General features: G+C 33.0%; 2 protein-coding genes and 1 long non-coding RNA gene across 4 annotated transcripts; 2 read left to right on the top strand and 1 right to left on the bottom strand.

Annotated features, from left to right (window-relative positions):
- The first annotated feature begins 812 nt into the window (after nucleotides 1-812).
- Nucleotides 813-2,814, top strand: LOC111889645 (uncharacterized). The gene is made up of 2 exons (XR_002849602.2): nucleotides 813-2,171; nucleotides 2,245-2,814. It is a non-coding gene; the product is annotated as an uncharacterized LOC111889645 (long non-coding RNA).
- A 362-nt stretch (nucleotides 2,815-3,176) lies between these two features.
- On the bottom strand, nucleotides 3,177-4,908 carry LOC111889647 (taxadiene 5-alpha hydroxylase). Its single transcript, XM_023885794.3, has 3 exons — nucleotides 3,975-4,908; nucleotides 3,620-3,807; nucleotides 3,177-3,539 (listed from the first exon to the last, which is right to left on the bottom strand). Exons 1-3 carry the CDS (start codon nucleotides 4,906-4,908, stop codon nucleotides 3,240-3,242), a joined length of 1,422 nt encoding a protein of 473 aa, XP_023741562.1. The 3' UTR covers nucleotides 3,177-3,239.
- Nucleotides 4,909-14,356: 9,448 nt separating this feature from the next.
- Nucleotides 14,357-18,615, top strand: LOC111889638 (fimbrin-4). 2 transcript variants are annotated; one of them, XM_052763964.1, is made up of 15 exons: nucleotides 14,357-14,734; nucleotides 14,907-15,144; nucleotides 15,260-15,430; nucleotides 15,509-15,744; nucleotides 15,856-16,027; nucleotides 16,128-16,166; nucleotides 16,294-16,362; nucleotides 16,446-16,562; nucleotides 16,729-16,940; nucleotides 17,035-17,196; nucleotides 17,410-17,609; nucleotides 17,687-17,838; nucleotides 17,921-18,017; nucleotides 18,138-18,229; nucleotides 18,308-18,615. In XM_052763964.1, exons 2-15 carry the CDS (start codon nucleotides 15,058-15,060, stop codon nucleotides 18,554-18,556), a joined length of 2,055 nt encoding a protein of 684 aa, XP_052619924.1. In that variant the 5' UTR covers nucleotides 14,357-14,734; nucleotides 14,907-15,057; the 3' UTR covers nucleotides 18,557-18,615. The 2 variants fall into 2 exon arrangements, with proteins under 2 accessions (XP_052619924.1, XP_023741551.1); XM_023885783.3 differs by lacking the exon at nucleotides 14,357-14,734 and having other exon boundaries at nucleotides 14,769-15,144.
- The last annotated feature ends 8,588 nt before the right edge of the window (nucleotides 18,616-27,203 follow it).

Consider the following 27,203-nt stretch of genomic DNA (forward strand, 5'->3'; position numbering starts at 1 on the left):
AACACCAAGTTATAACATGGGAACACCACCCCTACTTCATGTTATAACATGTTAAAATATATTAAAATATGATGTGGCAAATATTTGTCATCATAACCCCATTGTCGACACCCAATAGTCTTATACATGTATTGTAAAAGAAGGCAACGGGTTGTACTCATTTGTGCCGCGTCAAAGCCACTTTAGCCACTTTCTCCGTTATTCACTTCATCTTTCAAACATATTATACCATCTTTCAACTTTCAATTGGGCAATATACAATCGAGGGGAAACCGCTTCGGGCTGTCATGACGACCACGGGCTGGGTCTTCAAATCGCGGGCAGCATGGGCAACGGGAGGAGTACACCACATGACCACACAGTCTAAGTGTAAGCTCTCGAATTCTCTTTCTTTTTGATGTAGTCCTGTTTGTTCGATGGGAACCCCGAAGTCCGATTCTTTCCAATCGACGTTTTCACCCATCCGATTCCAGAGGGTGTTTGGGAATTAGGATTGCTTTTAAAACAACTTTTGATTTTTAACTTTTTCAAAAAAATAAAAATAAATAAAATATGTTTATCTAATGAAAAAGATCTTTTAAAATAATTTTTTTATGTAAAAAAAAGTTTGAATTTTCAAAAGTCACAAACCTTGTACTTTTGTAACTTTTTAACTAAAAAGTTTACTTTTAATATAAACCCATTATAAAAATTTTCTTTTGAAAAAAAGTCATAATAAAAAATTCTTTAAAAAAAAGACTTTTAACTTTAAGTAACCCCAAACACCCAATAGGTTTAGTTTATTAAAAACCTTTTGGCGTTTACCCCGTTACGATTGTTATCTTAGGATCCGGTTCGGGTCAAAACCGGGTTTTTATCTATGGGTCGTTCCTGCAACTCTATCAAATTACATCTCAGAACCGGGCAAGTCGGTATTTGGGGTTCTCATCGCTTGATGATTGTTCCTTCATGCTCATTTCTAATTTTGATTTTGTACAGTTAATCCGTGCATATAATAGTTGCTGGGTTGAATTTAAATTATGTCTTATAAGAAGTTCATGGTTATTATTTTTTTTTTTTATAATGTATGCTGTAATGTGATGTCATTCCTCTTATTTAGAAGAGGTTATAATTTACATGCTTTCTTATGTAATGTGCAATGTGATTTAGTATCAAACATTTCTAAGCCTTTCATATCAAAATTATTTTATTTGGGTGCAGATTCAATGGAGATTTCTGATGAGGCAGTACTAGTTGATTGCAGTAGATTGAAATCAGCAGTCTGGAAAGACTTTGACGTGCTCAAAAGAGGTGATGTATGTATTGATGTTTGTAAGTATTGTAAGAAGAAACTCAGTGGTTCAAGAACCAGAAATTGGTTTCATTGACTTGCAACAGTTGTCCAATTCATGACAACATTGTATGCAAAATTAGAGACCGTTTATGACCAAACAGACTTCTTTTATGTAACAGTCAGTTATTTGAAGTAAGATGTGCTGCAAACCTTATAAAGCCATGGTTGATGATTGTCCTACTCTAGAAGCTTTAACTCCAACAATCTCCAAAATCCGTGAAGGCATCAAGTACATTTGAAGCTCACAAGGCGTTAGTGAAAAGTTCAATGAAATGGTTCAAGAAGTTGGACCAAACACATTGTATTACGATAATACCCTTCACTGGAATTCAACTTATATCATGCTTGATGTTGGTTCAAGAAGTTGAACAAGATTTTGCTTACACAATGTGTCCATCAGATGATGATTGGAGTAGAGCTAAGTACAATCTCTAGTTTTTTTACAACTTTCTACAGTCTTTGCAGAAAGAAAATATGTACTTCCCTGAAGTTTGTGACATCCATTTAAAACTAATCGAATGGTGCCAGAGTCCCGATGAACATATAAGCGAATTATCTTTAAAAATGAAAAACAAATTCGATGAATATTGGAAGAAATGTGAAGTCTGACCTTGATAAGTATTTGGAAGAGCTTCTGTTTCCAAGAAATGTTGATTTTAATATATTAAATTGGTGGAGGTATCCTGTTTGTCTATGATGGCGAGAAATATGTTTCATTGGATTCGGTTTTTTGATACTGGAGATAGAGTTGTTGTTGATAAATATAGAAGCTCATTGAGTGAAGATACTTTGCAAGCTTTGATTTGTGGACAAGATTGGATGGGAAATGGTTTAGAAGGTTGGTGTTTTTTTTAGTTTGGATAATATGTCCAGAATGATAGACTAATGGGATTTTGTTTGTGTTGTAGCAGATTCCAAATCGTCTTTGAGTTCACCTGCTTTGGGTATCTGCTATGACACAAATTAGATTAAAGTTGGTAACCGGTTCTTTCTTTGCTAGCCTTTGTTCATAAAATGTTTTGATTTTTTAGGTAGAATTTTTATAGGCTGATTTATGGAATATCATCATGATTGATGCAGGGAATTTAGTTTTAATCTACTAAATAATGCATGCACATATTTTGTATCTTGGAGTTGAATTATAACCTCATCATTAATGGGCCTTTGGCTTAATGGTAACAATCGATCATCTAAGACCCTTGGTGCTAAGGTTCAAGACAAGCCAAACAACCAAAAAGGTAATATCAAGCACTCTAAACTGTGTTGGGCAGTTTAAGTGAAATACTTGGATTATCATGGAAAGTTTGGTACTTTTTACTAATTTAGACAAGGATATTACTTTTTGATTCTCTGTTCAATGTTAGAAGAGTTAACAATATTCTTGTAGAATGTAGAGTGACCAAATTGCTTAGAAGAAGTTCGTTTAAGCAATGAACTGTATGTCTGTGTCATTATGATAATGATAATTGTAATATTTCTCATCTCACGTTTTGCAATTGCACCCCATTCTTAACTAGCATAAATAGCAGTAGAGCATAGGATTACTTTTTAGGGATAAAGTATTCTACATTTTTAGGTTACGGCTTTAGCTTGGGCAGATTAGATTCTTCGGCCGTGGTTTCATCCTGTCCTGTGTAACTTCAGATTCCATTTCAATTACTCCTATTTAATAAGCCTTTTTTTTTTTTTTTTAAACCATGTAATGTAGTTCCTTTATCTTTTATATATAAAGAGGTCGGTATAAGATTCTGAGTAGGCAAAAGAGATAGACTAGCTTGTTTATTGTTTTTGCAAGAGAAAGCACATGTTCTCTGTCTTCCTTTTATGTAAAATATACGAGTAATAAATAAATACCCAACCAATGTCCAATAATCCAAAAGCTGATTGTAAAGAAAACTAACAAAACCTAGTTATGAGATCTGGGAGAAATTTTTATAGGCATCCCTTTAGAAGGGAAGGGGAGGGGGTCCATCACTATTGGCTCTTGAGGGTATATTAGCGACCAGTTATATCGTGTTACAACATAATGAACAAACACAAGAATATTCAACTTTGCCAGCTGGTACCCCGCACACAGCCTGGGCCCACCACCAAACGGTATAAACGAATATGCTTGAACCGGATCCACAAATCTACTCGGGTCGAACCGCATCGGGTCCGGGAAATACTCTTCATTATAATGGGTCCCATATGCCGTCCAAAGCACCTGTTACACAACAACATTTCACTTTAGATTAGAGTCATGAATTTACACATTTCACCCATCTACTTTCTATTTGTTTGCACCTTCCATCCTCTAGGAATCGTGAACCCTTCAAATTCGATATCAGTTGTCGCTTTTCTAAAGGACCCGAAAATGGGAGGGAATAATCGCATGGTCTCACGAGCTACTTGCCATGTGTACTCCATTTTCTTCACATCTTCGATGCTCAAGATTTCACCTGGTTTTTTCGTTCTAGTAATCTCTTCATGTTCTAGGAATTAAGATAAAACGTCGAGTAAGGAGGTTTTTTTTTTTATAATTAAAAAAAAAATAGGTTTAATGGATTAAACACTTCATTATCCATTCAGTCACTATACTCATAGTCTCATACATGACTTACTGGGAACATAAGAAACAACATTTTATATTAAAATGTACCTTCCATGAGACGAAAATGGCAATTGGGGTGATTATTAAGCATCTTGAATGTCATGGAAATAGCATAAGAAGTTGTATCATGAGCTGCAAACACCAACAAAACGACATTATCAACCACCTCCTCTTCTGTAATCTCACTTCTGATCAAAGCCGCCACCAACATCGAAAGTAGCATGCCACTTTCTTCTTCTTCTTGACCACCTTCCATGGCTTCCCTCTTCCTTCTCACCTCATCAACCAACACCTTCTCTATCTCCCCTCTCGCCTTCTTAGCCCTCCAGAATTTTGTCCCCGGAAAGTTCACCGGAGCAGCCAAAACACCTTCTAGAACCTTCTCAAACACCGGAAACATCAATTCTGGTTCAATCCGTATTCCGAATAAACATTCAAGAACAATAGTGAAAGTAACCATTTTCGTTGACCGATGTAGGCTGATTTCGTCCTGGTGATTCCAGTTCTTCTGTAAATGTTTCTGAATGGAATCACACATTTTGGGCACGATTTCTTGAAGCCCGGATGGGGTAAGTGTGGAAGCAATAATTCCACGAAGGCATCGATGCGATTCCCCTTGTTTCTCCATGATCGAATTCTTTCCCATTAATTCAACAGAAGAAGTTGGCCATGAACTTATCACCAATTTGAACTCATTCCACATGAAAAACTTGTTAGCTGAAGCTCCAGTTACCACCACTGTTGGTGATCCCATGAGTCTTGTTTTGAACACTTTGCCATGTTTTCTGATTCTGGGTTGGAAAAAGTCATTGAACAGTTGATTCCTGCGTTGAGCTCTGTAAAATCCGATTGTTTCACCGATCCAAGGGAGACCCATTTGGCCGGAGGGTAGTTTGGACTTTTTTGGTTGGTTGTAGGTTTTGTAAAGGATGATGATGATGATGATGAATGGAGGTAAGAGAGAGAAGATGAAGGCAGCCATTGATGTTGATGTTGTTTCATGTTTGGTTTATAAGATATCGAGTTTATATAGAGATTGGAAACATGAAATTGGGTATCGAGTCAACTAATTGTTTATATATAAAAGTAGCTGTGTTTTTGGGGGTGGCAGATTAAATCTGAAGTCGGGCCGACTAAAAAGATTCATGTTATAAGCCGCATGTGCACCTTGCCTTTGGGAAAATACACTCTTTGAGTCTTTTCTATTTCAATTCCTTCAATGTGTTTTTTTATTTTATTTTTATAATTTATAGTCAAACATGTTCAATAACTTATGTTAATAATCAAACATAATTTTTTTTTTTTTAAAATCTTAAGTCAAACTCGAAGATTCTATTGTAGGGTTTATGATTGAAGGAAGTTAGTCGTTGATAGGTGTAGTCGAATGAGTTCACTAAAGTTTTCATTAAGAATCTAATTCAATTGTCATGTCATGTGTCTTGAACGCGTCTTTAAATTTTATTACTAGAGAATCTCGAGATTTGGTATGGATTTTGTTCCTTTTGTTATTGATGCATTTTTTTTAATGTGTTGATATTTTTTCCAACTCAACTAGTAGCAGTCCTCGTAAAAGATCACTGCCCTTTTTCTGGAGGATGTAAGTGTAACCATCATATATAAATAATAAATTTACCGAGTGCATCACAAAAATATGATTCACCTAATCACCAATGTATTATATCTATTTGTATCATGATTCTATAAACTGATATAAATTTCTATGTGAATCATGGTATACAATGGTATAAAACTATAAATTTGACTGAAATATCATGAGATATGAAGTTTAATGGTTCGCCATGATTCATAAGACTTTATAAATGAAATCAATTTTCATTTGACTACAATCAAGCAACTAAAGACAGGGTATTCTATATTTACCTCCAATATCATGCACCCTCATGAGATTATTTTTTTGTCTTATATTGTTTTTTTATTTTGTTTTGACGTTTTTTGTTATCTTTTATTATTATTTAGATTATTCTTATTAGCTTGTTATTATGATTGTTTTTTTTATTTATTATTATTTGAAAGACATTAATACAAAATTTTAAATAAATAATTTATTAATATATAAATTTATTTTATCAAATAACTATCAGATACAATAACTTTTGGAATATTACAAAATCCTTGTGTAGACATTCAGTCAAAAATTATACATACTTTTCCATTCAAGGGAATATTGTGATACGTGGTTTCTCCATAATGGAAAAACGGTAAACATTAGATATGCTGCTTATAAATCAATTTTCATATAATTATTATTGTAAACAAGGACGATAACAATAACTATGTGAGTTGGGATATCTTGTGGACCAAGCCTTAGTGGTAAGCACGTTAATGAACCTTGTTTGCTTAAAAAATTAACAAACATACTTGTTTGCAATGAGAAAACCGATATGCTGACATAATAAGTCAATGTCCCGTTCCTGCAAAAGTCGATTCAAAGTAATTCAACAAATGATTTATGTTGTTGAAATAGACTCCCAAAAGTCGATTCAAAGTAATTCAACAAATGATTTACGTTGTCGAAATAGACTCCATATATCAAGGTGTATTCTTCATGGTGCACTAATACTAGTATAAATCAAAATAAATTATACGCAAATAAACGAGAGAAACGATTATTACTTGTAATCCACAATTTCCATCTACAAACACATTTTTTATATGTGTGAGGTATGGATGAAATTCACAAGAAAGTTCATTCATAAGTGGATTTGAATAATGCATCCATTGTTCTTAGTGGAAGTATGGGTTATGCATTAATTCATTTTGGTTGTAGTATGAACTATAAGTAGCTTGTTAATGGTTGAAGAATGAGTCAAACATTGAAGGTTTTCGGAATGAATATGTCGTTTCATGGTCAATCGCTTTTTGTGCGGCTTAGTGTAAACCGTTTTAATTGTAGATACATTATTATCATTTCGACTCTTTAACATCGATATAATATCACATAGGGGAGTCGGTGCCAACAAATCCCTGTTAGTTGTTACTATATCATAACCATATATACAAGAGGTGCAGTTTGCAAACCTTATTTTCTTGATCACTGCAAGCAGCTATGTAACATTTTCTTGAATATTGTTTTGTCTGGAGATTTGTTTTTCTGTTTGAATGATCATATTCATTTGTTACTTTAAGTTTGTTATAACTGAAAAATTGAAGATATGGAAATTTTTTTCATGAGTAGTGCATGATATCTGAGCAAAGACTTAGATCTTTAATGTGTGCTCTTGGTACCTTAGAGGGTGTTTGGAGATAAATTTAAATGGAACTCGCAATAATTAGTTTGGGTTATTTTGATATAAGCGAATTTTTTTCTTCAAGAGAAAATCACACAAATAACCAAAATGTGAGAATAATTTTTACAAAATGGCCAATTTTTAATTTTAGTACAAAATTACCACCTTTACAAAGAGGTCTGTGCGCAGTTTGAAACTTCCAATAATAGTATTCCTACTAAAAGACATTTTTTATATATATTTCATCATTTTTACATTCAAAATGCATTTTGTAAACTAATACTCCATTTGAATATATCTACAACAAAATACTAGAAAAATAAACTTTTATCATCAATTTCATAGTTATATGAACATTCGATGTTTATACCAAATTTAGTGTAAAATGTACAAAACCCCATCTAAAGAGAAGATGCCAAAATTTTATAGTAAAATAGTCTAATGAATAGTGATAATTACACCAAATCACCGATTTTTATCTAAGAACACTTATAACATTTATACTTAAAATGATTTACTCTTAAACCAGTTTGTAGTGAACATTTGATTCAACTAACCTGTTGGAAGAAAGATAAATACTTAGACCAATTAACGTTTTAGTTTTTGGATGAGTATGATGGAAATACATATGTGTGGGTCTAACATGAGTTTCCCCTCTTATGAGTTTGGAAAGTAAAGTTTTTATTATGGGACAAACTGTTTTAAAAGCTTCCTTATATAAAGTGGAAAAACATGAGAAAACATACATGAAAAATCCACATATGTTTATATCTTTCTTGTTTGATACTTTTGGTTTCTTTGTGTCATATATTGTGGAGTTACTCAATAGAGTACAACAAGTCATGCATAGTAATGTTATAGCCCAACTTTTATGAATGTGATTTTTAAAATAATTAGTTACGCCGCCTAAAAAAGGTTAGCAATATAGTTTGTTGTCCGTTTACCTACTATGTCTATGTAAAACTTTTAAATTTATTTAGATTGGTTTTGATTTTTTTTTAATAATAATAATTCATATTTATATCCTTACTAAATATTTAACATAAAAGTACAAATAAAATCCTATAACATGTATCCTTAAAAATATCATTAAATTTCATATATTAATGGCATACTAGTATATCATTAGACAAAATACAAAATCACACGCTATATTATATTTTGGTAATTTTACCGTTTAACCGCTATAAATAAAATGTTCACAAAATCATTTAAGTTTGACATTTTTTCTATATCGACCATTTTTACCTGCTATAAATCAAACATTGATCGACATGATAGTTTTAATAAAAAAAAATTCTAAAATCATTTGATTTTATTATAAGAAAAAGGGTTTGAAACCAAAATATACAGAATACGGTCCCGATTTAATTCCGAAATACTTCAAAGGAAAATAATGTGGAACTAGGTCTCAGTATCCCAAAATATAGTGGCTTATATGTATATTTTTCTTAAAATATTGGAAGACATATTTACTTAAACTACATAGTTTTTATTATTATATTGGTTATTGAATGGTGATAGGGGTGATAGCGTCCAAGTAATACGAATAAGGAGAATATCGTATATATATTTTAAAACATTAAAATATCATATTTGTCCAATCTAATTTCTAAATATCATATTCACCATTTATAAACTTCAAAATATCAGTTATGCCCGTATCTTTATTTTTAATATTTTTTTAACTTTTTATAATCATTTAATTTTTTTTACTTTTATCAATTACTTATGATCCCCCTAGTATAAATCTCAATTTAACATATTTCAAACAAACATTTGAGCAAATCAGGAGGCACAATCGAAATTTCACTAAACTCCATTGGGGCAAAACTAAAATTATTAACTGCCAGAGCCTATAAACTATAATTCCAAGGAATTGAAACCAAAAAATCGGGTTGTTGGGAGCTTGAACCAGTCATTTGATACAAGTTTGAATGTGAATGTGTAACTTTCCAAAATTACGATAAAAAATTTCATTTTTAAAATTAAGAGAAATCATTGTTTTCAAACAAAATCCATATCAAATCCAAGTATCACATACAAATATCATAATATGTAACATCCAAAATTTCAAGCAAATTTAAACTTTTAAAAACATGTAATGTTCATAAAAACATTACAAATTTAGTTTTCAAAACATTGATTATCAGAGTCTTTTCCCATAAACATAACATAGTAGGAGGAGCTGTACGATCACGCCTTGGCCTTGCCGCGATCCCCTGAGGTACCTGAAACCATAAACTGAAACTGTAAGCCCGAAAGCTTAGTGAGTCACCCCAAAATACCGATACACATATAGTCCTCATAGCAATATCAACATTAGCGTATCATATTAATCAAAACAGAACAACATACACTGGGTCCCCAACTTTACAAGCTGTACTACCCCCAGGCCCTCAGTACGAGTCTGGAATGCCTACCAGACCCTCAGCTCGTATCTGGAATGCCATCGAGCCCTCAGTACGAATATGGAATGCCTACCGGGCCCTCAGCTCGTATCTGGAATGCTCTCGAGTCCTCAGTATGAGTCTGGAATGCCTACCGGGCCCTCAGCTCATATCTGGAATACTCTCGGGTTTGTTGGCTACCGCACGAAGCAGTACAGCCTCAACCCACCCCACCTAACATGTCGACATGTAACAGATAAATGCACATACGGGTAATCAATCAGTATCACAAGCAGTCCTACAGATCTACCCAACTAGCATATCAGCTGGCATACATTACTAACTCAACTCAATATATCAATGACTACTAGGATATCAAATCCAATGGGTCAGCCTTGGTGCCTTAGACCCCTTAGTATAGCGAGGATAACTCACCTCGAAACGTCGACTCACATAAATTAGTTCCAACCTTCGGGTTATTGTTACGAATCCCACCACCTATATTGATTACGAATTGCATTCATAAGATTCTGATCCTTCTATAATTGTCCTCAAAAGTCAACAGATCAACTTAGGTCAATGGTCAAAGTCAACAGTCCATGTTGACCTGACTTGCCGAGTTCCCTCGGCTACTCGCCGAGTTTCCTTGGCTTCCGGTGCACTCGCCGAGTCATCGAGTTTCCCTCGTTTTTCGACTGAACTCTAAAGCCACTCGTCGGGTTTCCTAAGCGAAACTCGACGGGTGCATACGTGGGCATATCCTTGGGAAAGTTCATCTGACTCGCCGAGTTGTTCATCAACTCACCGAGTTTCATGACGATCTTCATCGGACTCGCCGAGTTGTTCATCCAACTCGTCGAGTTTCACAGCTTCCTTCATTAGAATCGTCGAGTCATCCTTGTGACTCGCCGAGTCCGTTTGGTCTTTTTCCATACATACTTATTCTGAGCCATGCAGTGGCTCCAATTCATAGATCTAGGCTTCTATGGTATACTTATTACGTAAAGTCACAAACTTTACGTACATGCATTGCATTTAAGGCTAAATGCCAAGTCTAAGCTCTTAATGGGGCGTCATGCCCAAGAGGGACCTCATACATGATCAATTCTGAGACTTTATGTTTTTAGAGCTTAGAGAGGGTTCAGATCTGAAGTTACAACTTCAGATCCAACTCATTGTTCAACTTATCAACCTTTAAGGTCCATAGAAAACCCTAGAACTTCAATAAAAGGAAAACTCATAGAAGAGATGGTAATTTAGGATACCTTTGGAAGATGACAACTGAAAATAGTGCTGATTTCCCCACCTAACCTGCTCCAACCTCCTCTTCCTTCAAGCCTTCTCCTTCAAAATCTTCAAATCAAGCTTCACACACTCAACAAAGCACACTCACTCGAATCAAAGACTCTCTAAGACTGTAAAGAGACCCAAGGGAGGCTAAGGCTCCATTAAATAAGGACACAAACCACAGGAATTAGGGTTTCACTTGCCAGATCCTACTCGTCGAGTGCCACTAGTGGACTCGCCGAGTCAGTCACTTAAGTCGCGATCCAATCCCGCTGCTACTCGACGAGTAGGGTAACCGACACGTCGAGTAGGGCCAAAACCAAGAAACTATAATTTGAACAATACCTGAGAATCGGGGTGTTACACAATATCAGTATATCATAAATTTCCAAAAACATGTCATCGAAGGATGTGTACGATCACGCATTCGCCTTGTCACGATCGTCTAAAGTACATGAAACAATAAACTGAAACTGTAAGCCAAAGCTTAATGAGTTTCCTCCAAATTTATTATATCTTTATAACACATAAATTCACATAATTCACATAACATTCAAGTAATTTATCTTTATTACTTCAAGATAAGTTACATTTGTTGACCCTTACTATTACATCATCGTATCAATGCTTAGCCTCGAAACACGGACGTTACACTCACATATGTTTGGTAGTATCCAGTTGAAATATATCGAAGGGGTAGACAAGCACCCATATATGCTTGATAGTATCCGGTTGAAATAGACTGAAGGGGTAGGCCAGCACCCAGATATGCTTGGCAATATTCAGTTGAAATAGACCGAAGGGTAGGTCGGCACCCATATATGTTTGGCAGTATGTTTGTTTAATGTGTGGTATTTTGGGGAACTCACTAAACTTTGTGCTTACGGTTTTTATGGTTATGGTTTCAGGTACTTCCGGTTCGAAAGGGAAGAGTTCGGCTTGATCGTAGTGCATCCACCCATGTTTCCGCATCATAATGATTTTGAGATTGTACTCTGATAACTGCTTTCTTATAAAAGTACTTTTGAAGATTTGGATAAATAGATATTGAATGTTGACTTAAAGATAACTAATGTTTTTGTTGAATTAAAAATAAAATTTTACCTTATAATTTTGGGTCATTATAATGTAATATAAAAAAAAATCTTGAGGAAAGTTAAATTTAAATTCACTTCATAACTGAAAGGTTTAAAAGATAATTTTTTTTTTCATATGTTATTATAATAGAAACAATATTTATATTGACGGTTAAATTTTGTTACTTTTATTATTATTATTATTTTTGGAACGACAAATACAAATATATATTAAACTATTTCTAAATTATTCTACCTATGTTAACAATGAGACTTGAACCCTCAACCTTAAGGAGGAAGGACAATAATCAAAAGAGATTAAGAAACAATAATCAGTGTCTAACTTAAATACTTACTAATATTGAATTTATGTCTTCTCTTTAAAATTAAAAATTAGCAATAAAAGTTAATTTGTTTGGTTAATTAAATTTAACAATAAAAATATGAATTTCAATACAAAGAAAATATAATAACAATTCATAAAATTTTGTGATTTGAGTGGGTTCAATTCAAAAGTTTTGAATTTCGTAATACTATATGTTTTGTATTTAAACTTTAACCAAAAATCATATGAACTAATCAAAATTTCATAACAAAACAAAAATTAAAATGAAATGTACATTAACATGATAACAAAAATAAAATTACATAAAATTCAATGTCTTAATAGATAAAGTTTATTTTAATTTGACGAAAACTGATGAACTTGATGAAGTGTTTGCTCAAACGGTAATATAAACATGAAAATTCATAAAATTACAACAAAAAAAACTAAAACTAGAAACTTGAAATTGAACTGAAAAGACAAACGAAAAAGATTGCTAGACCAAACTGGTTTTGATCGAAAATGGACTAGAAAGTGTAGAGTTAGAAAAAGATCGGATCAAAAACGACCGGTACTAAAAATGAGTGGTTGAGACCGCCCTAATAGATCGAAAGCAAACTATTATCCGTTCGATAAAGAGAAACTAATTGCTAGAATGAAATAAGTTGCCTCTTTGTAAAATACAATTGTGGTGAATCCAATGAAAGATTTTAACCAAGTTGGAGCTTACACATCAACATGGTTTATAGAAAAATTTTACGCGATATGTAAAAATACAATTGTGTATATATACTATTGATATATTTTTGAATGGTAATGATATTTTTCGATGTATTGTGTTTTTTTAGTTTATGATATGTTCAATGCTTTGCATGTTTTTTGAAATATGACATAATATGTAAAATTTAATTTGCAAGCTATTATGTGTCTTGAACGTATTATTTTATCTCGAAAATGTATGAAAAAAAAACTAACCGCATGAAGAAACTATGTGCCGCCGTCGCATCGTGCATGTATCCCACTAGTATATATATATATATATATATATATATATATATATATATATATATATATATATATATATATATATATATATATAACACGTTACATCAAAATAAAAGAAATTACAATTAAGTCCTTCAAAAATAATCCAGATCAAACCGACCGACTCGTTCTCAATTCGAGTAAATAGGGTTGGATAAATCGGGTTTCGGGATTCAGGTATTTGGTTAACCCGATATTTAATTGGTTCGGTATCGGGTAGGTTAAAAAATTCGGATGTACCTGAATACCCGATTATTTTTTGAATTAAAATTTTGAGTTTTGTCTTTAATTAAAATGTAGAGAAAGGGTATATTGGTCTTTAATCAAAATATACAATTTCTTGATGGTTAAAATTTTTTAATTAAATATTGAGTTTTTTAACAGTGTTAGTAGAATAAACTGAGGTAAGAGTTTGTTTAAAAAAACTATGGGTTGTTAGAATTTACCATGAGAGCAAGTAAGTACGTAAGTTTAGAAAGGTGATACCTCTAAATCTCTTATATTAGTTCATTGGTTCTTAACGAAATGTCATATTACTTTGTCTTATTTAAAGAATTAAGGTTTCTACATTGGCATCAGCAACCTATTTTTCATCACAAATATGAAAAATACAACAATCACTTTGTTTCTTTGTGTATTTCATTATTTCGTTTAGGATACATGTAGCGTATGATTTATAACATTTTTTAAGGGATTTTTTAATATATGTCTTAAAGGCATAAATAACAACTATTAATTATAAATATTATCATAATTAAGTATGAAATGCATTAATTATGAAAAATATATTCTATAATTAATAAATTTCACATTTAATTATAGTAATATTTTTAATAATTAATTTCAATTAATGTTTCTTATGTATTTTCTTAGGACACATGTTAAAAAATCTTTAAAAAAAAAAACTCAATATCAAATAATTCGGCTATATGCTTAAATAACCGACCTACCCGAATACCCGAAATGAAATTCAGTTATGATACAGTTACATTTACAATCAAACACATTTTACCCGATTAACAATAAAACATCACTTTAAAATACAATACATTATGAGGTGACATGGAGCGTTCATGGAGGCAACTACTTGCTGATGTGGAGTTCTACATGTAAAATTGTTGATTTGTAGATGAGACGCGTGTACATATCTCTCCTGCTTCCGCGCGTACGGACAAACAACAAACATTTTCTTCAAATCACCAAAAGAAAAACGAAGATGAAAATAGAGGCATTCGTGACAGTCGTTTCGTATCTGGTGTCGTCCATGCCTCTCATTCATGGCCAATTCGTTCTTGCCCAAATACCCCCATTCCCCTCTTAGCCTCGCCCTCTCCTGATACGACATGCATAATCCTTGTTAAACTATGGACGTTATTGGACAAAATTTATAGAAATCAATCGAAATTGGACATTCAATTACGAATGTCTTATTATGCAGGTAATATGTTCAATCAAATGTCTCAATCAATATATTGTTGGCCGAATCTTGATTACTGAACCTTGAATGCTAATCTTGCATTCGTAAATCTGTTTCATATTATATTCTTAGTTCTTGTTATTTGATGATTTGATTTGATCAGGAATGCTGGTTAATGGGTTTTGGTTTTTAGATTTTCGGTGTTGTAGATTTGATCGGTTTCTTATTGGTGGTGGTTTTCGGTGATTGATTTTGTCGGAAAAGGAGGTTGAGAGGGCAATTTGATTTAATTTTTTTTCCTGGGTTTGCAAAATATTGTGAACTTTGGGTTTGGGAAGAAGGAGATGTCTAGATTTGAGGGGGTTCGTGTTTCTGATCAATGGCTCCAGAACCAGTTCTCACAAGCTCAACTTCGTAGCCTTAAATCCAAGGTAATAAATTTAGCCTCCCTTCCCTCCTAATGATTGATCTTGGGTTTGGAGATACAAGACGTTGTAAGTATGGCTTCATGCAATTCATAGTTTGTTGTGTTTGGTTGATGTACAGTTTATACATTTGAAGAAGGAAAATGGTCAAGTTACTGCTGTTGACTTGCCACCCGTGCTTGTAAAATTGAAGCCCTTCAATGTGATCTTCAAGGAGGAGGAAATAAGGGATATATTGTGTGAGCCTGGTAGCGATGAGGGCAACAAACTTGACTTCGAAGGGTTTCTCAGGGTAAATATTGGTTGTCGTGTCTGAAATGTTTGTTTATTAGGAGGCCATTTAAGCTTTTCATTTTGTGGGTGTGGACAGGCTTACATGAATTTACAAACACAAGCTGCTAAAAAATTGGGTAATTCAAAGAATGCATCTTCATTTCTTAAAGCAACAAACTCTACGCTACACACTGTGCAAAATTCAGAGAAAGAAGTTTATGTTGCTCATATCAATAGCTATCTCAGAGAAGACAAATTTTTGAAGCAGTTTCTTCCTATTGATGCATCCACCAATGCTTTGTTTGATCTTGTAAAAGATGGAGTTCTTCTATGGTATTATAGCAGGGTCTGCTGTTTTACTCTACTTTGTCATGACATTAGGACTTAGGAGCCGATTGTTTGTGGTGGTTTTGATATATATACATTACTAATGGTCTGATGCAGTAAACTTATCAATGTTGCTGTGCCCAATACAATAGATGATCGAGCAATTAATACCAAAAGAGAACTCAACCTTTGGGAAAGAAATGAAAATCATACCCTTTGCCTTAACTCTGCAAAGGCTATAGGTTGCACTGTAGTCAATGTTGGCAGCCAGGATCTAGCTGAGGGAAGAGTAAGTTTTTATTTTTATTTTTTTTACAACAATAATCACTTTAAACGCAGTTGATGCTTTTAGTTCAGGTTGTCTGACTTTTTCTTCCTCAATTTTGCAGCCTCATTTGGTACTTGGCCTAATTTCTCAAATCATAAAGGTGGTTTTTCTTTTGTCTAATAAATATATATCCTGCTTTACATGCAGATCAAGAGTTAACGATTTATAACCAATCATGTAAAAACAATACGAGTTATCATAAACAGAATTAATGTTGATACCTGCAGATACAACTCCTGGCTGATCTTAACCTTAGAAAGACACCTCAGCTTCTGGAATTGGTGGATGAGGATGATGTAATTCTTGATCCTTGTTTTCATTTTTGGATTAATGAGAATATTCAACATGTGGTTTATATCGTATGTTGTTTAATTTATAGGATGTTGAGGAGCTCATCACATTATCACCTGAGAAAATATTATTGAAATGGATGAACTTTCATCTTAAGAAAGCGGGCTACACAAAAACTGTAACAAATTTCTCTGCAGATATAAAGGTATTTTCATTGAGCTTGACATATCGATCTTTTTGTGTGGTCCGTATTAGTGTTGAAATAATAATAATAATAATAATAATAATAATATATGATTTATGTATGCAAAAATGGTATTGATATGAGAAGTTAGTATTAATTAATTTAGTTGGGTTGGTATTGTATGTAGGATGGAGAAGCTTATGCTTACCTGCTTAATGTTCTTGCACCAGAACACAGCAGCCCTGGTGCAGTGGTTTCAAATGATCCTGCTGAACGGGCCAAACTGGTACTGGAGCATGCCGAGAGGATGAAATGCAAAAGATACTTGACTCCAAAGGATATTCTTGACGGCTCAACCAATTTAAATCTTGCCTTTGTTGCACAACTCTTTCATGAAAGGTTCCGCATATCACTTTATATCATAACAAAAGAAATTCATGACTCCTCACTCAACTTATCCGCAATATATTTATATTTATATATGCATGTACAGGAATGGTCTATCAAATGATAGCAGCAAGAGCAAGGTCTGTTATGCTGAGATGATGAATGATGATGAGCAAGTCTCCAGGGAAGAGAGATGTTTCAGACTCTGGATTAATAGTCTTGGAATTTCTACCTATATTAATAACGTCTTCGAGGATCTCAGAAATGGGTATATATACATATCTTATCCGTACAAAAATATTTACTAATGCAAGTATAACACACAGCACCATTAATCCAACCAACATTTTGTTTCATTGTATGTTTGTTTCTCTTGTTAAGGCTTATTATAATGGATTCAATTGCATGTTGGTATTTGATGGTGTTGACTTTTGTAGATGAAATTCAGAAACATTTGATTGTGAATCTCTTGTTCATGCAGCTGGATTCTTCTAGAAATCCTAGATAAGATTTCTCCAGGATCGGTCAATTGGAGGCACACAACTAAACCGCCTATCAAGATGCCATTTAGAAAAGTTGAGAATTGCAATCAAGCTGTTAGGATTGGAAAACAATTAAAATTCTCACTCGTCAACGTATCAGGAATCGACATTGTACAAGGGAATAAGAAGCTCATACTTGGTAATTTTAATTAATTAACATCATAATAATGATCATGCATGGATTCTTGTAATTAAAAATGATTTCTTGCATTTCAGCTTTCTTATGGCAACTGATGAGGTTTAATATGCTTCAACTTTTAAAGCACTTGAGATCTCGATCCCATGAGATAACAGATGGTTATATACAGAGGTGGGCTAATAGAAAAGTCAAATCCACAGGCAGAACCTCCCAAATGGAGAGTTTTAAGGTCATTTTGGTCGCTTTTTTCTTTATTTTTTATGATTGTTAAGTGATGGGTCTTCATGTTGTTTTTGTTAATGTGTATGTAGGATAAAAGCCTTTCAAATGGGATATTCTTCCTTGAGCTTCTAACTTCTGTAGAGCCTAGGGTTGTCAATTGGAACCTTGTAACCAAGGGTGTAAGTGGTATACTCTTTTATGCTTTCCCTTAACCAACCTTCATCTCTCTTTCTCTTTATCTTTTACGAACAAAGACCATTTTATGGTGTACTTGAAAATATGAAAACTATGTATGATTGGTGATAGATGACGAGAAGAAGTTAAATGCAACTTATATCATTAGTGTTGCACGAAAGCTTGGTTGTTGTATCTTCTTGTTGCCTGAAGACATCATGGAGGTAGATTCTAATTCTATCCTTGCTTAATATGTATCATTATCATCATATCTTTTTACTTATTTGTCGCATGGTTGACAGGTGAATCAAAAAATGATGCTTATGTTGACAGCAAGCATTATGTACTTTTACCTTCAACAATGTGATGAAGAGACAGAATCAACTCCATCATCAGTTGCAGTCACACCAGAAGCTTCCCCAGCCACTTCTTTTTACGGGGATGATGGTATTGGTGGTGCGTTTAGTGGAGACTATTTCAACATGTCTATGGATGATGCAGCCTCAGATACCACTTGTGCTTCCAATCTTGAAGACATCACTTCACTGTAATCTTTAAAACCTTCTTTCTTTTTATATACATAAATAAATATAATAGTATAAATTTTCTAGATTTTTAAAGAGTAGTCGAAGATGGGAAAATCAAGGTCAAAAGTCCACTCTGACTCTGACTTTTTTTTCTTTTTGTTTCTTTTGGGGAGAGGGGAGGGGAGGGAATTTCTTCATTGTGTACTTGTGAACTGGATTGGTTTTGGTTTTGACAATTGTTTTTAATCAACATATGTTCAAATTACATGTATTTATACATCTCAAATTGTTTAAAAAGAAGGGGAAGAGAAATATGGAGAGAAAAGAAAATAAGGGAAAATAAAGGAAGTTGTATGTTGGTATTCATGAGTTAGAAGAAAGGAAAGGAAGATTAGGCTTTAAGGAAAAGAAAAGGAAAAAAATAAATAATAAAAAATGAAACCAAAAAATCCGGTTACAATCAATTTTTTAGAAACTTGAATAAATTATTTGGAAATTGACTAAACAAACTATCTTCAAGCCATTTTTAAGAAAATAACCAATCTTTTTTTCAAACTAACCCCATAAGCATCATCTGGGGCTAATTTTTATCGGGTCACCCACGTGGTTAATTTGGCTCAATATTGTGGTCCCCATTTACATTTCAAACTTGATGGACACTCCATTTTAGGCCTTTCAGAGTTATTTTTATGGGTATTTATTGTTATTTTAAACATAATATTTCATTGTAGATGATTATCTGAACTAGAACATTTCTGGAATGCAATGTGGTTAGTGTTATTCTATATGAAATCGTTCATTTGAAGTAGATCTTGGTGCTATCTAGGCTTTTTGTGTGATATATATATATATATATATATATATATATATATATATATATATACACACACACACACACACACACAAGGTTACAACCCGTGGAAACCACGGTTAAAAGATTTGTAAAATTTTATTAAATTAATAAGATATAATTTTTTTGTTTAGACTTTTATATATTTGAATATCCAATATACATTCATGATGTGTAGACATTTAACAAAATTATGATTTATAGAACAAAATGTCAATTTAAATAGACTGTTAAAAAAACACAATCAATTAAATGATATTAACATACAAAAAATTAAATATAACAGAAATGTAATAAAAATAAATAAACACAACACTATAAATTACAAATTTAAATAATGTATATTTAGAAATAGATTGAAGTAATATGAAAATATTCATAAATTACTAAAAATGTATTATTGGAAAATTTCGAAAAATGTTAAAAGGGCAGGGGCTAAAATAGTTTTTCAGAAACTATGTGTATTCCTGGTCCATATGATTGTTCCAACATATCTTAACTTATACAACATAGTTGATTAAAAAATAATGTATTATTTTGGCTTTTGTATATATATATTTTTCAAAATAAAGTTCTGTTAAGGAGGAACCAAAAACCGACTTTCCAGGTTTCACAAAAGCAAATGCAGTCCAAAAAATAACAAAGTAATTGCCGAACACAAACCAAAAAAATATTAGAATTCCAATATCGATGCTAACCTTTTTAAGTTTTTTCGAATCATGTGGTTTGATTTTCTTTAACTGCAACAATCTTCTAAACAAACAAGCTTTCAAATTTGCTACGAAGCTCCAAAGAGGTTGATTTCAATTTGTAGTTATGGACTTACAAGTTAGATGCTTCAATAAACAATAAATGAAACTTGGATGCTATACTTAACACTAAAATGAAAGTTGGATGCTATAATTAACAATAAATGAAAGTTAGATGCTATTTTTTAATAATAAAAGGGAAGTAAGTTGCTATTTTTTGTATCAAATTTAACATACAAAAACAAATCAATGAAAGGGCAACTTTCAGAAGAAAAAATGTGTCATAACAATGCAAGGGTGTCATTTTTCTAATACCAAGTTACTCCTTAAAGAACTACTCTATTGCCTTCCATATTAACCGGTGATAAGAAGATCACGAAAAGAAAAATATAATAATTTTACAGACCATAAAAGAACCTAAAAGTGAATCCAAACACATAAGATGCTATATCATAAAATAAATGAAAGTAACTTATATGTAATGTTGCGAACCATAAAAATGAATCCAAACTAAACCATCACTTTCTAACACCATAAAAAAACATAAAATAAAAGTTATTTACTTTCACCAAATACATAAGGTACCATATTTTTTGAAAGTACAATGTTTAAGCATAAACCAATCTTAATTTCAGGAACATTTGTAGAGAATTCATATGTGCAAATGTCATAGGCGAAGGTTGTATTTTAGTTATTTACTACAAAAAATCCTTTAGTTAAAATTATGACAACTTCAAATAATGTGAAAACTAAAAATATGAAGGAGTCACATTCCATCGTAACAGTCCATTCCGTTCGATCAAAAAATTGAAGCAATTTTTTATTTTATTACATGATGAAATACAGAAAAAACATAGCTTTAGTTGCTGAATTATTTTTTTAAGAAATTATGACAAAGACTCAAAAAACTCAGATTTTGGAGAATAAATATAACTTATTTATGTTTTTTGTTATATTTTTTCTTCTTTATTATTAGTTGATTGTATTTTGTATTACTTGACTGGTAGGTCCTATTTTGAATTAAGGGGCATTTCTGTCATGTTTCACAGAATTACATATTTGTCATTGATTTGAACCGGTTTACACCAAAAACATATTAATTAAAGGGAAATAAAATATGATGTACGCTTAAACAGAACCATTTTTAGTTGTTAATATTACTAAATACGAAATTTACATTTTTGCATTAGCCTACTACTATTTACTTAGGGTATTTTACCAATATAAAAATAAGTAGCAACAACAGGATAGATTTGGCCTTTAAACTTAGCAAACACAGAAAATGAAAGTATGCTAATATTGATTGTACATAAATGCTAATGTATAACCACAAAAACAGATTTGGAATTTAGAGTAGTAAACATATAAAAACAGATTTGGCCTTTACAATTAACAAACGTTATAATATGATGTACGGGCAGGACAGATTTGTCCTTTACAATTAACAAAGAGAGAAAATGAAAGTATGATGCTATTGATTGTAACATTTGTTAAAGAATGCAGGCAGGGGTAGGCGTATATTAGTCCAATTTGATCTACTTCATAGTTAAAGAATGCAGAAAATCGATATTGGAGTATATTTCATATGATCAAATATAAATAAAGGGTAAAAAGGGTATTTTACCAATATAATAATAAGTAGCAACAGCAGGACAAATTTGTCCTTTAAACTTAGCAAACACAGAAAATGAAAGTATGCTGATATTGATTGTACATAAATGCTAATATATAACCACAAAAACAGATTTGGAATTTAGAATTAAAAAACTGTATAATATAATTGTACATGACATGGGTTAACACAAAATAAATATTAAATTAATAAAAATCAGGCAGGGTTTTTTTTTTGGTTTCTAAATAAAACCAACGCCAAATTGAAAAGTACAATTTTCCTTCTGTTTGATACTGTTTGGTTTCTTTTTTTTGGTGGGCTTTTCTTTCTGCTGGGACATTTTTTTTGTTTTTTTGTGTTTTTGTTTTCAGTTTGGATTTGCACTTTTTTTGTGTTTAAACCATACTGATGGCGATAGTTAAATATCTTGCATTAAATTGAAAATAAACACACTAAATAGCGTACATGTATATACACTACAAAGAGAAAATAAAGGACGAAAATGCCCTTGCCATCATTATAGTTTGATTAGCAATATATATATATATATATATATATATATATATATATATATATATATATATATATATATATATATATATATAAATGCAATAAAATTCGAAAAAAATTAACCATTAAGGCATTGTACTTTTCATTTTTGAAGTTCATTTATACAATGAGTCTTGCTAGAAGTGGTGGACCTGGAGGTCAAAATCTCAACAAAGAACATATTAAAATTTTTTATTCTTATTCTTCTTCTTATTGTTCTTGTTATACCAAGATTACCCTCCACCACTTAAATTACTTTGTTTATAGTAAATACCAAAGTTGTTATGAGGTTTGAAATTATACAAAAAATAAAAAAAAATTCCATTCCTAAACTCTTTTTTTATTCACATCAGGGGTAACATTGTGGATATTTTTTTCTGTTTATACGATGGATCAATGATCATGGATGTCAAATGGAATAAACTCAATCTCAATCTTAAAGTTGTTTAAATCACAATTCTTAATTAAATACTTAAAAAAACACACGTATACACATTAAGAAGCGGAAACAATTTTCGATTATGATTATCACACGCATACACATTGAGAAGTAGATACTGATGTGTAAAAAACATCACAGACATTAAAAAAAACACAAGAAGATTCAAATAATAAACAAACAATCTGAAAGTAGGCTTTTAATAAACTTACCAAATAGCTCTTTTCTGTGATTGAGTGGACGATTTTCGTCTGTGATTGAGTGGATGATTTTTGAGCGCGATGATTGAAAACGTTGGAAACACGATGAACTAAAGAAATGACTGATATAATATGTTTGAAATATATATTGACCGGAATACGATTTCCATTGAATGCAATTGATAGCATTGATAGCATACCTTATATAAAAGATCGGATACCATAATAAGATGCTATGAAACGGGAATGTAATGAATTTTGGAGTTAATACGCACAACTGTTATGCCCGAGTAATTTGAAAGAAAACAGGGCATTGTATTGTTTTGATATGTAGCTGAAACAAAGAAGGGGTATAATAGGTATTTAACTTTGGAAAAATTCAGCTCTTTTCAATGGATACGTGGACTTTAGGTTTTGTTTATTAGATAGAGAGATATGTGTGTTTGTGTGTGTGTGTGTGTGGCTGTTATGTACATAATATCAAGTATAGAATGATAAAAAACTAAATGATAGGATTTGTACATATTCTTATGGAGTTTTAAATATATAATTTTGCACCACAAACCAATGTATAAGAATACATTGTCAACTACCTATAAGCCCTCATATTCAAATTTAGTATAGAAACTATAGTGAAAGATTGAAATTGTTTATTAAAAAACCAATAAAGTTCTTCTCATAACACATCAAAAAGAACAATGCAAGTGTACATATGGTAGGTGTCAAAGAAAGTTATGAAGCATACTAGAGGTCTAATATAAACAATTCATTCGAAATACATAGATGTTGGGGATAAATTATTAAAACATAAATAATATGAGCTCAAAAAACAATAGGAATTAGCTAACAATGAAAAAAATTGTGTTTTTTTTAATCAAAATGAAAGTCAATTTTGATGGTTCTATACCTAATATTACATACATAACATCCACATATTCACTTATATATATATATATATATATATATATATATATATATATATATATATATATATAGAGAGAGAGAGAGAGAGAGAGAGAGAGAGAGAACTAGGTTCAAGTATTCTAACTAATTATTGTGCGTATATCGTATGCTATGAGAATTACTAAGAGAATAAGTTGTTTAGCAATGCGAATACGTTCAACCTTACAAAAATATCGTCATTTTCATGCATTCTCGCTAATTATTATTTATTTTTGTTCTCACACCTCGTTTTTCACTCATTTTCATTCTGGCAGAATACGACCCAATAAACATTCTGACAGAAATGAGAATAAAAATAATAAGTGTATAATAACCTTATAGACGATTTAATTAATGAGAATCTGTGTTAATGACAATAGTTATGTAAGATTGAACGCATTCGCACTGCTAAACAACTTATTCTCTTAGTAATTCTCATAGCATATGATATCCGCACAATAATTTGTTAGAATAGAATAACCTAAGCGTATATGGAATCCATAAAACTTGGTTCGGAACACAAAGAATGAAACACTTATCGCATAAACTATTGTAAATAACCTTTCTAAAACTATTTTCAAAATAATTTGAGAGTTCTTAACTTAGGGATAATGGTTCAAAATAATAAGACACAAGTCTATAAATTTTAGAGTTTAGTATGCGGAATACGGTCCCAAAACACAACTTCCAAATTAAGGTTTGGAAAACATATAAGAGTGTAAGAATCTAACCAAAACAAAGATTTAATAAGTTTGTACAATAATCATTAAATCTTATAAATCTCCAAAGCTTCTTAATCTTCTAATCTTCTAACAAACATCCACTAACCGGCAAAAATGTATCAACATAGTAGGTTAGGCTATGGGGAGCAAAATAATACAATATCATGGTTAGATAATTAATGGATAACATATGATGGACACTAAATTCATATCCAAATGTACAAACTCGTACCTCATCAAAACAACAAAATCATTAGAACTCATTTTGGGGTGAAAACATAACATAAGTCAAAGTACACTATCATAAACATCAAATCTCATACAAGCATCATAAGTAAATAAACAATATAAGACTTATTATGTAATGCAACCAAGTTAACAAACCCTATGTCATCTCGAGCCCCATTCTTCACCACAAATACCTTAAGTTCAAACTCTCATCTCACCGCTAATCCCATAAGTCCTCTTAATACTTGCTATGAATCATAACAAGTAATTATTATACTTGCTATGAGTCACAACAATGCTCACTATGAGTCCCCGCAAGACACAACAATACTTACTTTGAGTCCCCATAAGATACCACAATACTTGTTATGAGTCACCACATGTGACACCTATTTTCATAACAGGAACTATTATGAGACATGTAATAACCTAAGAACCTCATACTATGAGAGTATGAGTAAAAGTATGTATTTGATATAACTATGATTTGGGGTGAGCTAAAAACAGTGAAATGATGATAATTTAGTGATACAATATGTAGGTTCTTGTACTTATTATGTTGTATCGGAAAATATGTAGAGTTAAACCAGTAGATTTTGAGAGAATATGATAGTTCACACTGAGACGGTGCTGTAGATATAAAGTTTCAAATTTAGCTGTAGCACCTGGTTTCCGGTATGTGAATTTTATTTGAGCATTGCCCTAATTTAGCCTTAGACTCGGCGAGTCATAGGGTCTGACTCGCCGAGTAGGGACGGGACTCAGGACGCGTTTTAAGTAGGCGACTCGACGAGTCCATATCCTGGACTCGGCGAGTCACCGCTGCGGGATGAAACCCTAAGTTTCAAGGGTTTGCACCCTATTTAAACCCTCATTCCGCCCCAACTCGTCCCCATTCACCCCAGAACTCCCCCTACATCGTTTTCCCCTTGTTTTCTTGAGAGTTTGAAGTGTTCTTGGTGTATTCTTGAAGGTTTTGAAGTGTAAGAGGAGTAGGTCAAGAAGAGGAGAAGGAGATCAGCCATCCTTGTGTCATTTCAACATTTCCTTTGAGGTATAACCCGTTTTCCCCTTGATTCTATGCTTAAAAAAACTTCTTTTGGGTCCTTCTTGGTCAATTTCCCAAGTTGCATGTTCATTATATGTTGTAATAAGGCGTTTGGCCTTTGGATCTATGTAAGATTGAGCTCCAGAAGCTCAGATCTGTTAGCTTTTTGGTCCCATAAGGCTTGTTAGCCCTAGATCTATCATTTTGAGACATTTTGAGCCTTATAATCCATGTTGGTGAATATCCACACGTAAAGTTGGAAACTTTACGTATGATTCGTGTCCTAGAAGTCCAGATCTATGAATGGAATGGTTTGGAACCGAGCAAATCGGTATATTTAAGGAGTGCATGGCGACGACTCGGCGAGTCGCATAGGTGACTCGGCGAGTCTGGTCGCGAGTCACAGAATTGGTCCCTTCTTCATGTGTCGAGTTGAGCCTTGAGTCACAGGGGGTGACTCGGTGAGTTGGGAGCTGAACTCACCCATGTTAGGACTCGGCGAGTCAATGCCCTGACTCGGCGAGTCCAAGGCAATCTTCATAGCTCAAGAACAGACTCGACGAGTTGTTCATACAACTCGGCGAGTCTTAGCATAAAGTGTTCATCGGATGAAGATGAACTCGACGAGTTGTTCATACAACTCGGCGAGTAGGATGAAGGACTTGAATATGGTTAAGAAGGTGAACCCGTCGAGTCGTCGCCTAACTCGACGGGTAGGATCGGGATTCAGGGCAGTCGTTTGGGCAGGGACTCGGCGAGTTGGAAAGCCAACTCGGCGAGTCGGGTCAACTGAAAGTTGACTCTGACTTTGACTTAGGGCATGGTCATGGGTAAAATGGTCATTTTGCCCAAAGGTCAGTGAGCAGTGTTTGATTGGGTATATTGGGGAAATTGCAGCCGGAGGATTTCCGGAGCAGCAGCGGCAGCAGTAGGCAGTCAGTTTCCGATCAGATCAGCAGCTACTTTGAGGTGAGTTACCTTCCAGTAGCGGTGGGTCTAAGGCCACAATGCCGACCCACCAGTAGGAGATGTATGGTAGATGATTGTCTTCGTGATATCATCTAAGTTTGCTATTACCTGATATGTTATATGCTAGCATGATATGTTGTCTGTGATAGTAGTAAAGTTCGGTCGTTAGGACCGAAGGGTAGTCAGACACCCCAGATATGTCTGACAGTATGTGATGATATGTTTGCATGCTGGCTTGTTATGTTATATGTGATCATAGTAGTAGGGGGGAAATAGTCCCCGAGAATCGGTTGTCAGGACCGATGGGTAGTCAGCACCCCAGAATGGCTTGACACGGGTAAGACGGCACCCCAGAATGGCCGT

This window comes from Lactuca sativa, chromosome 5 (assembly GCF_002870075.4).
Source record: "Lactuca sativa cultivar Salinas chromosome 5, Lsat_Salinas_v11, whole genome shotgun sequence".
Lineage (NCBI taxonomy): Eukaryota > Viridiplantae > Streptophyta > Magnoliopsida > Asterales > Asteraceae > Lactuca > Lactuca sativa.